At 43.0% G+C, this 16,896-nt stretch overlaps 1 protein-coding gene across 1 annotated transcript in view; it reads right to left on the reverse strand.

Moving 5' to 3' along the window:
• Nucleotides 1-5,233: 5,233 nt before the first annotated feature.
• The window catches only part of LOC110984544 (dual 3',5'-cyclic-AMP and -GMP phosphodiesterase 11A-like), a 78,164-nt gene continuing 66,501 nt past the window's right edge, over nt 5,234-16,896 (reverse strand). Inside the window, exons 8-17 of the mRNA XM_022244833.2 lie at nt 16,275-16,421; nt 14,539-14,646; nt 13,594-13,703; nt 13,219-13,309; nt 12,237-12,337; nt 11,276-11,353; nt 10,388-10,451; nt 9,473-9,547; nt 9,040-9,123; nt 5,234-8,461 (exon numbers count right to left, since the gene is read on the reverse strand). Of these exons, the coding sequence (XP_022100525.1) occupies nt 8,324-8,461; nt 9,040-9,123; nt 9,473-9,547; nt 10,388-10,451; nt 11,276-11,353; nt 12,237-12,337; nt 13,219-13,309; nt 13,594-13,703; nt 14,539-14,646; nt 16,275-16,421 (996 nt within the window). The 3' untranslated portion in view covers nt 5,234-8,323. The remainder of the gene's footprint in view (nt 8,462-9,039; nt 9,124-9,472; nt 9,548-10,387; nt 10,452-11,275; nt 11,354-12,236; nt 12,338-13,218; nt 13,310-13,593; nt 13,704-14,538; nt 14,647-16,274; nt 16,422-16,896) is intronic.

Below are 16,896 nucleotides of genomic sequence, written 5' to 3' on the forward strand. Positions count from 1 at the left end.
GGCTCCAGCTATTGTAAACTGGCAGTTACGGATGGTTAACCTAGATAGATTACCTACCACTGGACCCAACGATATAACTTGTCCCACGAAAGAATGTAGTTATCTTATTGTGATTATGTCCAATCCCTTAATCTCTGCTATTGTGTTGAGAATTTTATCTATCCTTCTCTGAAGGACCTACAAAGTTCCCGAGGATGTGTCCCAACTCCCAAGTCATACCCAGCCACTCAATAGGCCTAATACTAGTGGGATTCCAATGGCTTTTACCAATTATATACAAAGCCAGCTCTAATTAGATAAGTTTTTACATGACAAGAAATATCTTTAGCTACACTTAGATTCAGTGCACTGTCACTTGATGTCTAAGGAATAACACAAAACCATCATCCAAATAAAATGCGATAAGGATACCAGCAGCACGCCAATGAGTGACGAGAGGCTTCACCATCTTTGTCAATATAGCAAAGGAGCTGATGAAAGACCAAATGGCAACACTGTAAATTCAAAATACCTTCTAACATCATTGATAACCCAGGAGAAACCTAAATATTTCTGGTAATCGGCACAAATACCAATGTGATGGTATCCAGACTTTAAATCAAAAGAAAACATGAGCATTTTTGGACAAGAATTGAAGACTTATTTTCCAGTTGTCCAGTTTAAATGAAATCTTCGGTATGAATTCATTTATTTTACTGAGGTCTAGAATAAGCCTGGTTTGCTGGAAGGTTGATATGCAACGGACAATGGATTAACCACGAAAGAAAGAACAGTTTTCTCAACGATCCTACCAGAGTTTAACAATTCCAAAATAGATTCCACCACAAAGGCATCTTGAAGAATAGAGGATTTATTATTATTAGAAAATAAAGAAGGGGTGGAGTGATAAACGGGATTCGATATCCTTGTTCAATAACCGACATTATCATTGCAGAGGCACCTATCTTGCGCCAAAAACTGGAATGCTCATGCAACCTTCCTTTAACATTAATATTATCTGAGGGGATATCCGCAGCACAACATGATTCATAATCACAATTTACCTCCAATACATCGCTGAACTTGCCATACAAGTTAGACACCTTAGGGCAGGTGAAATCATGTAGAAGAGGGCTTGCTATTGGCGATTGCTGACTTGGTTGTATATCCCGAGACGGGTCCCTCAGTTGCAGGACCGAAGGGACAGACAGGTCGTTGAATGTTTGGGGCTTGCCACGGGATGCCTCTGGTAGTATATCCAAGCGGGAGTGCCGACTGTGCTTCGGGTGTAACTCGGTGCGACATTGCAGTGTTAAAGGCGAAGGGGCAGTCACGGAACCAATGTCCTTGCATCTTGCAGTTAAAACAGCCATCATTTGACACGCCTGGAATATAAACAATCAAACGAACCAAGAGCAATAGAAAGCTAGAAAGTGTGGTCGATATTCCACGTGAAGCGTACTAGGCCTGAAAGTGAAAAGCCTTATAAAAGCACGCCTTATAAGTAGTATACGCTTGGAATCACAACAATGGAAATAGTTTCATTGAATCAAGCACACAGGAGTGGAATGAGCCAATACCACATCATTCCATCTGAAGGTGATATTCACCTTTAGGCCGCTCAAACAAACAAAACTAAATGTCTACACTCGTCACGCTAACAGGAAACTTCGTCTCCTTGTAAGAGCCGAATCATGCCACTGAAATAAAATTTTTAATAGGAACCGGAATTCATTCCTTATTACGAATCACTTTTTTTCATGGTTTTACCAAATTTACCCATTTGCTTACGCAAAAATACTAATTCTCTGTGACTGCGTTTGCGGCCGTTGGTTATTGCATGGAGGTATAAAACACATTGGAACGTGCGTGATTTCTAGCCGCAGCCACAGCGAGTGGACAACACGTCATGTTCGTGGCTGTGTGCAACTTGCAGGTTTTGAATGCAACTGTAACTTTTGATAAGAGTAATTTCGTGCTCAAACCAAACATGCTTGCTAAACTCGTCCTGGGTATGACGTTAAACTGCATCCGGTGGCAAGGCTCCAGTTCGGGAGATCTGAAGCTCTGGGGAGTGTGGAGCCACCCCTTAATTGCCATTGCTCCCGGGTCTGCTCTGGCCCGGAGCGAAAGCACCTGTACGTGCCTCATCTATGGGTCATATAGAATCCAGTCCATGCTGGATTAAAGGTAGATTTGGGGACGTCACTCCAGTCTTCTGGTAGACAAAGCAGGGGTTGCTACATAATATAGCACAATGGTTTGGACAGCAGGACGGCAAAATGTGTGGCGCACTATAAGGGCAGAGTTGTGACTTGTAGCCTACGCCTATAATCTTCTCGCTGGCCTGCCACACCTGGAAACAACCAGGTAACTAAATGCACCCTTGGGGTTGAGGGTGGGAAGGTAGCAACTTTGAAGTCGTGGAAGCCAGTAGGCTCGTCGGATAGAGATGCTTCCGACTATTTCTCCCCACTCCAATGTTAATCCGTCACGGACGCACCAAAATAATCTGTTCCGTTGCGACTGCTCTACGCAATATGTGCGAGGTCTATGGACCAATGGTGCTCTGAGTCGAAGAGCCAAATGTCTGCATGCTGATGTGATTCTTAGATATATGATGTACCTGACGTCACGGTACGTAGAGGTGTCCTTTAGCTGGTTATCAGCAACCCGTGGTGCGGAAAGATTGTGCTGATGGATGTATAGCAGCCTGGGTCAAATGTGGCCAACGCCATGAAGATCTGGAACCACCCGACCTCGAGGTCAGGTGGATCACAATACGCACCTCCTCTATGATCCTAGTACTGGGATTGTGCTATCGGCCCGGGTCAGCTTTAGGATCTGACACTCGCTTTAATAACAGCCTCCCACCTTGCAAAAGAGTCATATTGGACACCTAAGCAAGACACACCATACTTATAGGGGACTTCAATGTCCATCACAAATAGTGGCTTAATAGCAGCTCGCATCGCCAACTGATCCTGTTGGCATTGCTTGTCTTAACTTCAGTCTTGCCAGTAATGGTCTTGAGCAACTTGTGCAGGAACCCGATCGTTGTGGCAACATCTTGGACTTGGTTCTAACTGATGTTGCCACTTACACAGATGTGCAGAAATGTTATGAAAATGCAGTAAGAGACCCTTCCCCTCAGCGAATTGAGAGTCTCTAGGCTTCTAGAAAAACCTTGCTCAGTTGGAATAAATGCTCGCCAGCAGCACTTCATTAGGACCCATGAACGCCTCACAATAAAGAAACAAGTCAGAAGGACTGGTGGTGGGTTGTGAATCGTCCCAAAGGTAGTACAGCTCCCTCAACAATCCCTACAGTGACACACGAAGGAAAAACATTTAGTACAGCAGAAGCGAAGTCAGAAGTCCATATTTTGCTGACAGGAGTACCATAGAGTATGCCCAGGATGAAGCTCCAACTTCTCCATCACTCACTGACTACAAGCTCAGTTCAATCAGGGTGAGGCTAAGGGACGTGAAAAGACTCCTGACATGTCTTGATTCTAAGAAAGCAAATGGTCCTGATGGTATCAGCAATCGAATTTTCAAAGAATGTGCGGAGTCAGTTTGGCTGTCCCACTGTTAAAGTTGTTCTTCTGAGGGAAAACTTCAATTGCAGAAGGAAATTCTGTAATTGAAAGGAAAGAGACAGTATGGCCGAAAACTCGAGAGCAAATTCACGAACAGCAATCTTCACGCTGCATGGGATGCCATGAAAGACATCACAGGGTACCCTCAACAGACCAAGTTCAACGTGCCAGCTGGTGATCCGAGATGATTTGAACCGGTTTTACAGGCGCTTTGATCAAGATCGACAACTTGACTCATGATCAAAATGTGAGCGGACCTGATGTCTCGTTGAACGACTAAAATAAACTGCAACTCTCAGCTACTGAAGTTGAGAAATCCTTCAGGTCAAATCTGCTGGACCTGGTGGAATCTCGAGGAAGATCTTTTATAAGGAGTTACAGCAAGAGCTGTTCCAGTGGTCCCTGGACTGCAACACTGTTCCTAGTATGGAAATGGAAATCATCTACAGTGTATAATTTTTCCAGTTCCTAAGAAACGCAATCCAATTGTTCTTAACGACTACAGACCAGTAGCTCCAACAGCTATTGTGATGAAATGTTTTGCAAAAATCACCAGAGACATCTTGACTGTGGAAACTGTGAATTTCGCGGATCCTTTTCAGATTGTATAATTATATAGGGCCAACCGGGGTGTGGTGGATGCCTTGATTACATTACTACATAATATTTATGATCATCTTCACAAACCAAGAAGCGCTGGTGCCTCCGGGTGTGTACTTTCGCCTTTGCTGTTCTCTTTGCACACAATTGATTTTTGTCTTGACAGAAGTTTTTGTGTCTTAACAAAATATGCCGATGGCATTACCTTATCTTGGTTGATTACTGATTATTGTGAGGGTGAATACAGAAATGGAAACAATAAATTTGTTGAATAGTGTCACCGAAATCATCTCAATTTAAATGTGCAATAAACCAAAGAAATGGATTTTTATTTCCGGATGAAAAATAAACAGTATTGTACCTGTCGAGAAAAAAATGGAAATGGTCCACAAGTTTGGATACTTAGGGACGCTTATGATGATAAGCTAAATTGGAATGCTAATGCAACTAGAATCTATAAGCAATCAAACCAAAGGCTGTATTTTCTGAGGAAGTTACAACATTTTAATTAACGTCAGTAATCAGATTTTAAAACTTTATATCAGAGCACTGTTCAGTAATTTTTGTTGTTGGTACAATTCCCTCGAGTCGTGCAATCGCACAAAACTGCAATGTACTGATGAACAAGCACGGGGGATTATTAGTGCTGAATAGGCAGCAGTCATTGTGTCGTGTTGTTCCCAATTTCCAAACGCAGAGTGAATCAGCCTGCATCAACCTTACCCCTTGTGTATATTAATTTCAACGGTGTAGCCACGGTTCTCACTGCGGGGGCGTGTCTCAGTGCTTGCTTATATCGTCTGTGTTTTCCAAATTTTCGGGGGGGGGGGCGTTGGCCCGCAAGCCCCCCCCCAATGCTGTCCTGTGTACATTATAGTAAATAAGACTTTTTTATACATTTGGTATGGGCTTTCGCCCACCAACAACGCCGATCAAATTCAGTAGTATAATTTTCATCGCCCCGTGGCAACGGCTCCATGCAGAAGTCGCGAGAACTGTTTGTGCACTTGTCAAAAGAAGATACCACGCAAAGAAAGCACAAAAGATGGCGAATTTTAACTCTCTCTTCAGTTTTTATTCTCTTCAATTTTCATTACTAATCCTTCCAATGTTAAATGTGTGTCACCAACAAGCGCTAAGCTAAATTAACTTAAGAGCGAAGTTGAATTCAACGCTTTAATTTTTCAGATTGTGATTATATTATTATTCACTTAGATGTCACATCAAATATGCGCTACGATGGATCAAATTAACAGCAAGGTTGAATTTCACCCTTCTTTTCCCAAGAAGAACGAGCGATGTAGCAAGGAAGTGATAAACACAATCTGTAGATTTACGGTGTCCAATCTAATTTGTATACAACTGTCAAATGAGTTACTGGAATGGGCGGATAAAAAAGATCGATTGAGGCAAAGGTGGAATCTTTCGCTGTTTTATTGTGATTTTTTTAAAAAAAAAATTACCGGGAGAAAAATGGGAGAGGGTGTAATGTCAACTAACAACCCCCCCCAATTCTATCATAAGGCATTTTTGGACCGGTAATTTCTACATCATGTGGTCAACTGTGTGATCTCCGAACGTTAAGACGGCCGAGTCCCGATCGGCAAATTGGCTGCAATGCGCACGCACACCTGGGAAGGGCTGTTTTTTGGCCGCTTGAAAATGAAACCACGGTGTTACGAACTTACTAAACAACCCACTAAAATCCCTGTAAATATGTTTAATACTTGTGTCTAATATGCCTCTGCCGTTAGGTATCTATGAACAGTAGAAACACTGACGTTTGTTGCAGATTCAAAGAAAGGCACCAATCTTGCAATTAAAACGTAAAACATAAAACAGCCCCGCTTCCTCTTTTTTGAAAAAAAAAAAACAAACAAAAAACGCACGCTTCAATACACTTCTTTATTTTTTTTTTGCTTGGCCTAATTGGTTATGACAGACTGGTGAACTAAAAGAAAAAAAACCGCAGGGAAGCATTTATTAAGTGGCATATGACTGAACATCATTTTTTACAACTCTTATTATTTAATGAATAAGCCAAAAGTAATAAATGAGCTACTATTGATAGTCACTCATGATAGATCAAAAACGAGGCAAGAATTTAATATACTGTACAAATAAAAAAACACCAATAATTTTCTACATAACTCTACAAAAACCCCTTTCAGAGATCTTTCTAAATTTATAGATACTTGAATATGCAGATGAATCTGGACACCTTTGGATAGAAGGGATAAGATTATAAAACATATTTACATATAATATTAACATCATTTGGTACAGAATGTACAATTTTACATCATCTGGAATACTTGTATTTACTCGAGAGAAGACACTTTATAAGATGTTGTTTTAAAAACACTGTAGATTTTCACCGCATAGGGGAAGTATGACCGGCACAGTTTCCATCCACTCCATGTCCTGGTTGTTAACCTATACTGATGACAAGTTTGGACACCTTGAAAGCAACAACTCAAAGCACTGCTGATTGGGGATGTGCCTTCCAACAAAGTAGTCAGTGCCCCCTCCAGGTCCCCTCCATTCCCAAAACACGACGTTGCCCCCCCCAATTCATTATCTGTCATTTGTATTCTCCCACCGACAGTCCACACATTTGTTTCACATCTGTAGTGTGGACATTCATCTGTTCACATGTGGTTCAGAAACCTCTCAGAGAATGCTCTTTTATTCTCCCGCTATGATAACTCTTTCAGGCTGGATTTTTGATGATGCCTCTGGAGGTGTTGGGAGGGGGCGGGAACGGTGTGTGGACAAACGTGTGCAAGTCCACACAACATGTTCTAACCCTACATTACATGAGCTTATGCAGACACACTACCGGTATGTATACGATGATTGCACATGAAAACACACACACTCCATGATTTACATACTAAGTGTGGACATTCCTTTGTTAAGGAAAGTTGAGGAAAACAGATGCTTTTTTTCCTCCAACTTGAATAACTCCTTCGAGCTGGATTCCTGATGATTTCCTGGACTGTTCCTCTTAATATTGCCCTGATAACCAAGTTGACCCCAAAATGCCTCTGAAACAGTTTTTCAGAGGGGAAAACATTGTGTGGACATGTGTGAGTCCACACGATGTCATCGCACTCTACATCGTGTGGACTTCTTCTGTGCAGAGGTCCACACTACGTATACCACATCTGCACACCACTTTTGGTTGTACCAAAGACACTATCACCACTTAGGCATAAAGTGAATGCAACGCCTAGGGTCTGGTTAATCTTTTCCCCACAACTCAGAGAAAAACAGCCGAGTGGATTTTTTTAAATAATTCATTGGTGCATTTTCACTGACAGTCAGCTTATTAAAGTCCTTGCATTACAAAACTACACAGCCCTGTTTAAGAGAAATCTGTGAATATGGAGTGAAATTTCCAATTTAGAGACCAAACTGAAGTGTTCGTTCCTGGCCTCCTTTTTCATTTTAGCCTTTCCCTCCACATCCTCAAAGTGGCAAAAAAGATGAGGAAAAACATGTGCATATTAGAAAACAAAAAGTCATCCAACCTCAGACTGTGGTGACTTGTGCACCCCCCCCCGATGCTGAGTTCCCCAACTCCGTCCCCCACCCCATGTGCCCCACTTTCCAAATCTCGCCCCACGTACCACTGGTCACGAGAGCTCCCCTGTGTGGGATGCACCACATGCCTGCCCACGGCAAAGGAAGGTCTCTGTGTATAGGTGTTGGGCATAGAAACGGCTTGGGAGTTCAAGAGTGCATGTACGTGTACATCTACTCCCTCTGTGCTGGTATTTTCGGGTAGAAACGTGACAACTGGCAATATACTGTTGATTTATTACAATGGTGACGTCATGCCTGCATCGATGTCCCGCATTCTTTCTGCCCATGCCACTCGCGTTCAGTCCCCTCAAGTTAAACACGAGAGATGAATTGAAACAAGTATGCGTCACCCTCAACGCACGCGCAGCAAACATGCAGGCGGTTTAATGCTGGATTAATTCTAGAATTACTGCCACAGCAATGTCGGGGTCAAACTCTGGCCCGACGAGCCCACCCACTTTGGAGACTCCCAGTGCCTGCTTGCTGGATCCTGACGGTGCTGTACTGAACGGGTTTCTCCTTCCCCCCCCCAATAAAGAACAACGCCCGGTTTCAGCAGATGTTCATCTTGCTAATCTCCGACGTGCTCTTCTTCCGCTTGCGCTGCTCGTTCAGCTCGTTCCACTTCTTCCGATTGGCGCGGACGCCCTCCAGCATGGTCGTGAACATGGGGGAGACTTTCACCAGGGACTGTGAGACAATGTCGAGACAAGAGGTATGAGGGGTACTCAGGATATTGGGGGGAAGGGGGGTAGTGCTTTCTAATTGGAAAGTGAATCTAAAGCTGTGTATTGAATCCACACTTGCTTGATTTGTGACAAGTCCTTCACCCATACTGAAATCTAATGTCTTGAAAACTATTCAGAGAAAATCAAGGGACATTCACGGTGATAATTTTGCCCAGCACCCGGGGAAATTTTGTCCATCTAATCTACAGAGCTAAGCTTAGGATGGGGCTCATAAATGAATGTTATATCACGTTGTGGATACCACGTTTCCAGTGGTCTTGAATAGTCACGGGTCAGTGCTACAGTCAAGACCGTGCCACCACAGGACCAGACTCAAAACCAGTCGCAAATAGAACAATGAAGAATATGCTGTTGTTGCACTCATTTGAACAGCTCAAAGACTTGAATTCAGACTGGAGGTTTTGTGTCGGTCTCCCGATGGTCTTGTGGGGCCCTCAAATGGTCTTACGGGGTCTCGACTGCAACACTGACTCATATCTGGCAACAATAAAAAAACCAAATGCTCAGTGAAGCTCTTACTTCATAGAGTGGCAAGCATACACCATCGATGAAGCCCAGTTGCATTTGTGGTAACTCGTCTTTCCGATTTCGGTCGAACATGGTCTGCCGCACAAATGACAACAGAAGACAGTGAGACCAACGACGGGAATTTAGCTCCAAAACGGTCGTCAGCCGGTTGAAGTAGAATACAGATCAGTGGGATGAGTATGGGAATTGTGGGGACGCAAGGTAAAGGGATATATTTTCTGAAAGGCTAACTCGACATTCAACATCTTATTAAACACCCTTCTCATCACACACATCAGTGATTTCATAAGTGGCCATGGTTCAAGGGGTACATGGTCAAATAAGAGTGTGACTGAACTGTCAGGCACGGCTAAAATGGTTCACGTGTCTACAAGAATCAATTTATGGCAGTTAATAAGACACGACCGAGGATGCTGTCAGTTACCGTGGGTTCAATCTTCAATTCATTCCTCTCCTTGTCACCCTGGTCAAAGAACTCACTCGTCACCAACTCGGCAATCTGCAAACAGTCGAGAGGAGAAGACACACATTGAGCATGCCCTGAAGGGATCTACGGCCAATCTCAACAAAATTCAGCTCTTTTTTTTTTTCACTTTTGGCGATTGGGTGTATTTTGAGTAGCTCAGCTGGCTGAGTGACACCTGTTAGCCCAAGCCACCGAATCCGATCTTGACCTCATTCCGGTACATGGGGCTGATGAGAGTCAGCTACATGTACCAGAGACCCTGCTCATAAGCAGGGTCAGTTGTGGAATTAAATAACAATCCTGTGCAGTCTCATAAGCGTAATAAGTTTGGAAACAAGCTTGCTCTTGGAAGGCAACTGATTTGCTCAAAACTGCACATTTGCTTCGTTCTTACTTAAGAGTTAAGTTATCTTAATTTAATATTTGGCAGTGGGATTTATTATTTGGCATCTCTAATAGCTGCCAGAGATGTCGACATGTGAATACTTTTAAAAACAATCTTTTGTTTTTGTACCGAAGGCTGATCATAATTTGTCAGCCACATATCGCTTCTAGATCTAGATCTAGAAGCGTCCTTACAAGTTACTTTTGATATTTGCCTGTGACCTTTTTTTGTAGGGGGATTTTATTAGACCACTTGATACATCTTTGATGTCAGTCACTTGCTCCGAGTGACCTACTGGAATGTACCATACCCAGGGTTTCTGGCTCTGGTACCAAAGTCACACGTCTTAAAAGGTGTAGACAAATGGAAAGCTCCAAACAATATATACCGGTTACTTCGGTCGCGATGTCTCAGTCTCAATTGCAGGGACATAAAATTTGTACCGTGGGATATCTGTTGATACACCCCCTCCCCTGATTATTTCTCACCTTGTGCTGTATCCGCCATGGCTTGGTGCTGGCAGCAACATCGCAGGCCGTCATCAACATTCCCCTGCACACAGTGAATACAAGGTACCAAAACAGGCTGATGAGTTACGACCATGGTAAAGGCCATTTGCATCTCTTAAAGGCTGGATTTGCGTGAAAATACCACAGAAAAGAGGGCTTGCATGGCTGCCACCTTGCAGGCTGGTGCTTTTGCTCCACAGGGTGTACACAAAGACGGTTTCCCTGTGGAACAAAAGAACTGCCCTGCAAGATGGCTACCATGCAAAGACTCTATTGACCCCATCAACCACTCATTGTCAGTTTACTGCTGATCAGTGATCCTGAAAAATCCTGGCAATGCCCATGCTAACCCTCTTCCCCACATGTCCTTCAAAATGCGCCTAAGATTTCTGCAGGACCGGAGCAAGGTGAAGCCTGGACACTGTGACTCTAACCTGAAGGCTGACTGCACAGAGGTACACAGAATGAGACACCAGTGTCCCCAAATGTGCAAGATATTACAGCATACAGAGGGAGATTTGTTATTTGCCTGCGGAGTTAATGCCAGACCACTTTCCGTCAAGAACAACTGCTCCATATAAAAAGGGGCATATCAAGATAGAAAAATTCGTGATTTTGTTCCTCATCAGGAATTAAACAAATTAGTCTAAGAGATTATAGCAAGTATATTGATACTTAAACGGACCAAACAATTGCAAATTTCCACAAAGGAAGGGTTTAATACCTGCTACTTTGCAATTAACATGAATTCCTTTTTTTTGAGGGGAAAAACAATCTATACCAGGAAATATCTGGATATATCTAGAATGTGAAAGTATTCAGTGCGGCAGCTTGCCGATCCTCTAGAGGGCTTGCTTTTACTAGTACCTGAGTAATTCCTTCTGCTGTGGAGTCCGCCAGTTCTGTCGGCCACATCGCACCAAGTCAAAGAATTGGCTTCTCACCCTGAAAGGCAGGACAGGAGGACTGACTACATCAGAACTGTGTTGGCATCTCTACAGGTCCCTTGCAGGAAAAGTGGCTACAAGTTATCATCAGGCATGTGCTGTTTCATGCACGACTCATGACACGGTTGTAGCCATTTGGAAGGGGACTTGGGCCGAAAGCCTTGACAGAATCTAGCGCAGCATTTTTGTAACCGTTGTCACAACACTTCTTGTGCCTATATCGGTACTTAAAGGATTTCCCATGATCCTTTCAATTTCACCTACGTTGTGTGCCACACGTTCTTTTTCCATCTGGATGTTGTGTTGAGAATTAAGGGGAAAGTGCGTTCAGGAGTTCTTTCCAGACTCAGTTAGCCCTCGCATGTGTCACATAATGTTTGAGGTGCTGATCCACTTTGTGTACACTGTTGAAGGAACAGTCTGACTATATACTCGGCCTGCACCCAAGTATGTAAGTACCCACTCAACGGTGACAGACATCTCACTGGGCGTGCCCAGTGCTAATGCAAAGCTGCTACGGATAATTTGTATGTACATTTAGATGAAAATTGGTAATACGTACCAGTGCACATGCTTTTTGTGTTGTAATGAGAAAGCAACCATTCACTATAGTTGATCATATTACACTAAGGCTAAGAATAGAATTGTACCTTCGGTACTGTGACAATATTTGGGGTTTTCAGCTCAAACAGCTGCATCGGGTTTTGTTTTCCAAAGAGAAACTGGGTTGTTCATGCACTCAAGTCTCCCTTGAGATTTGTTTCAAGGACTGAATAACAGGTTGAACGTGGTCAGGCTATAAATTAGGGACAACTCCTGGGATTTTGCTTGGCCAATCCCTGACAGAGTTTCAAGATGTACTCTACCTCTTCTAAACTTACTTGAAGTGTAATGCCAAGTCCGTGGCCAGTATAGCGTGCTTCAAGACGTTCATGACCTCACTGTATTGCTCGGCCGGCATATTGGCGAAGATGTTGTGACCCTAAAAAATGAGGACACAATGACAGGTTTGAGGTACACGTACGTGGTTTGCGGTGACACCATGTAGCATTAACTGTCTCTTTTGTGAGCACGACTTACTCAATGCTTTGGACAGTGTGCTCTGTGCAAACCTTCAGATCTTCAATGACAGACTCACGGATGTAGGAACCGGGAGAGCCGGGGGGGCCCAGTGACCCACTGAAAATATGGTGAGGGACCCGTGCCCCCTTAAAATGTTGTGTAATTTGCATTCTCAGAAGGGAAGTCTTAGAGTGGATGATTATTTGTAGCAGTGTATGATAATTTTACTTAGATCACACTGCGAAGTGCAAATTTGAATATTCACTATCAATCAGGATCTTACAGTTCCGGTCTGTCCCTTGCCCAATAACAATGATGAGCCCCATCTAGCGCAGTACGCAAGCGAGCCGCATCGCAGGCTGTGTTGATGTCACTTGAAATTCTTATTAGTGGCCTGAAAATGGTCACTGCTGCATTGAGACTGATGCTACATGAATGGGTGAAGTGAGCGGATCTGAAATGAAGCCTTCATTTTTTTTCTCTTTCTGACCTGTTGATCTATCAATAATTCCTCGGTGGTGGGTAACGAGAGGTCAGCCCAGTTTTTTCATTGTTCAATGATGAGAGAAAGGGGGCATTGATGCACAGATGTCATTTTTCATTCTCATTATCAATCGCCATCCCACTACAAGAAAGTCACCGTGTTTACTTGACACATTCTTCCCCCGCAACTGATAGCAGAGTGCTGACAACGAATCGTAAGTGGGAAAAGTTTTCTCATTATCATTAGGAATTCCCTGCTATGGGTTGTCCAAAACCGGCATACACGGAAAGGAATTCGTGGGGATGAAGTACCAGTACCTGACTACTGAGAATCATGACTGTGTGGTTGAAGTGATGATACTCCATGGTAGCCTTGGAACCATACAGCTGAGACAAGGGTGACTGACTCCTAGAAATAATACACAGGAAAGAGAACTCAGCGAGTAACGAAACTGAAAGAATGGGCATTCAGGTGACAAACGGAAAACAGTTCACTAAAGAAAATTTCTGGAAAAAGTGCATTATCAAATCCAAAAAAATGTACTACAAAACGAAAAGTATCGTGAAAAGCTGATCACAAATTTAAAATTTGTAAAAAAGGAAAGAGTAACAAAACATCCAGGTTGAGCGGGGGCAAGAGAGCTACTGTAGGCAAGGGATCCAGAAACAAAGGAAATGGACTGGAGCCTGTACTTTTGTTGGAAAGCATTGTTGGTGCCTCGGTGGTCCAAGTCATGGCACAGGCAGCCGACCAACAGGGACAGCTGTTCTGGTTCAGTCAGGTAGTGGACAACGCTGGTGTTCTGCAAGAGATGAGAAAAATGGTGAGCTACAGGCCAAGGGCGGGAAAAACGCATGAGAGGAGGTGGCAGCATTCAGTATGGTTTGAGGTAAATGTGACCCAGGTTTGTGTTGACAATATGAGGCAGTTTTCAAAAGCTAGTCTTTGTCAATGTAAGGACTTCGGCTCAGATATCAACCATATACATATCTGTAGCATTAACACTAGATGAAAATACTTAAATCTGTAGGCAAAACAGAATTTTATTTTGAGAGCTACAAATCCCAGGTCAGGGGGGTAAACCGGACAAAGCTGGAAACAGAGATGAATTCTAGATATTGGAAATCTCGCGAGATGAAGAGCTTGCATTTATTTTCAGCAAATGATCCTAACTTTTATCCCCCTAACAGAATTCAAGGGCCCTTGCATTTTATCAGGTGTTTTTCAAAGCCCTCATTGCAAGTGAACGATACCCTCTGTTTTGAATTCAGCATAAACGGTAGGTGGACTGCAGATTTCTAGGCTGCATGGACTCTATCTCGTCCCTACAGACATGACGGTATTATTATTATCGAGAAAATCAGAAGTGTTTCGCAGTCGTAAGTTACTTTCCCCCAAAGGTGTTGAGGAAAACGTTGCCCCAGGACACTGGATTTTGTCTGACCATCAAGCTAGCTCTCTCCAGAATGTGCAGTCCGATTAACAACACAGAAGAAAACGGGGAGAGGGTGGCAGTAGGGAGTAGCGGTTGTGCTGGGGACGAGTACTGAGGAATGATGAGGGATCATAACAGGGTGAACGGAAGATGCTCTGAGATACTGTCGTGTCATCGGGCACGGCATACCAAATTTTCTCACCTGCAGTACGGCAAACATTGCTTGCTGAACGTTAAAGGCGTGTCTGAAGTTGTGGTAGGCAACGGGGCGATAATTCTTCCTGACTGTCAGCAGAAACCGAGTCATGGCCTGAATAAATTGAACCAAAAAAATCTCATCAATGATGGTACTCGTAAGCAACAAACTCCATAACCTTTGACCCCCCAACTAATTACCTCAACCAGTTTTTTTGTCTTGCAAGCCCACAACATTAAAGGAAGGTTCAAAAGAGAGAGAAGCTCAATAGGGAGCATAACAACCGGGAACATAAGATTCAAAGTGATTCCACCTGTGCATTGTGTATACGAACAACATGCACGTACACATTCCCTTCTTTGATATGCACCATCACTGCATCGCATCACATCGTATACATGAGCAATCACTCCCATCCTCTCTGGATCTTTCAATCAAATCCACAAAATTGCCAGCTGTCCGCAGCAACACAGGATCTTGTATAACATTTCCAATGGAGTGCGCTTAATTTAAACAGGGGCCCCAGCTCTCTTCCATTTGCACAACTGAGATGAACAAATGACCTTCTACCGGGTGCTTGTCCTAGTTCCATACCTTGCGTTCACCTTAACCTAGCCCTTTAAAGTGTGGCTGCAATGACTTTTTCTTAGATACGTTTTTCTTCAACTGTGCATTCTTCTTCAATGTATGGAAAACTCTTGTACATTCCTATTTGGTTAGAATGCATTGAAAAGTGCACGTTTTAAAAATAATTAAAATTATCCATGATTTCTTGGACAACTGAGGGCGCTTTTGCTGTGAAGTCATCTAGGGAAGACATGGTTCAGAGCATACTGTAGGTGTTTCTGTTCAACATTGTGAACCCAGAGTTTACATAATGAAAACATATCTGAGAGAGGGATTGATGCCTGCTTATTGCTATTCACACAATGAATCAGGCAAAGAAAAAAACTCTACAAAAATGCAGGACTTTTTTGTACAAACAATGTAACATTGAGGCTTTGGATCTGAGATGATGTCACAATTTTGCTCATGAATATGGAAATTCATTAGCATAAAATCAAAAAGGCAGTAAAATACCCTTTGAAATATTGAAACGACAGTTGAAAATAAGGTTAGCTAAGACACAAAGGTGCATTTTTAAGGAATATATTAAAACCAATTGATTGCAGCTACCAGTACTGGTATATACATGTACATGTATCCTTCAACACAATGATAATAAACAATTAACCATCAAATAGCCTGTGTGTAACAACTGAGCAACTCCCTGGCATGCCAATTTCAGTGACTAGTATCACTTGCACAGAGTACTTACTGTATCTCTAACACACCACACTATTACAGTAACTTCATCCTTTGTTTACAGTTAGTCCAAACCTAATTCACAGACAAATTTGTGAATACATGTACATGTTCAATCTCAATCAACGAAACTTTCCCAAACCAAATTTCACTGAATGCCGACGCTAACCAGGAAGCAGGCCCAGCATCAACTTTCACCGGCAGCCAGCTACATGTATCTCCTCTCCTTTTTTTCCCAAGACAAAGTCACACAGCTAATCCTAACGTCCATTACCCGTTTTCTGTCGCACTTATTTGTTGGGTAAAACTTTGATTGTTTAATTTGCAGTCAATCTAAGCACCCATGGCCGGCGGGCTGTTAAACACAATACTCTGAATGAATACCGTTTTCCCTGCAATTCCAAAAGTCCATCAGTTTTTCTGAGGTTGATCCTTACCAGAGGGTCAATCTTGAATTTCTGCAACAGTCCAAGGTCCATGTACAATCTCAGGGATGCTTTAACCATCTCGTCCGTGTCCAATTTGAAGTCATCAAAATCGAATCTCGTCATTCCAAGGGCTTGGATCTGCGGCAGCCGTGAAATCTGTAGTGTAAAAAGAAAAACAAGGGAGGGAGAAAGAGATAATTAAAAAAAAAATCCCATGTACAAAATCAAGAATACACGGTGCTTGATTGCAGATCTGTCAATCTGTAACATCCTTGGGTGGTGATCGACTCTCCGGGATGACCCTATGATATTTGTTAACAAGGTGATCTCATTATGAGATACGGTGTACTACCGTAAGAAAAAGGCAAAACGAGAGAGACAGAATTGTACAGCGTGCACCACATGAAGATTACTGGGCTCCAAATCAAATACACAAGACACGCTGCCCGCCGTGATTAAAGACCCATAATCCTATCGGGTTATCAAGGGAATTTGGCTTGGAGGGGTGGTCGGCAGACGTGCAGTATTTCTCATGATGGTCTTCGATTTCGAAAGACAAATGATCCAGGTGGGCGGACCATTACATCAAGAGATAGCTAGGGCCAAGGGGCATTGAGCTAGGAAGTGACGC

The sequence above is a fragment of the Acanthaster planci genome, linkage group LG08 (genome assembly GCF_054643075.1).
Source record: "Acanthaster planci isolate LZ-2023a linkage group LG08, COTS_SCS, whole genome shotgun sequence".
Taxonomy (NCBI): Eukaryota; Metazoa; Echinodermata; class Asteroidea; order Valvatida; family Acanthasteridae; genus Acanthaster; species Acanthaster planci.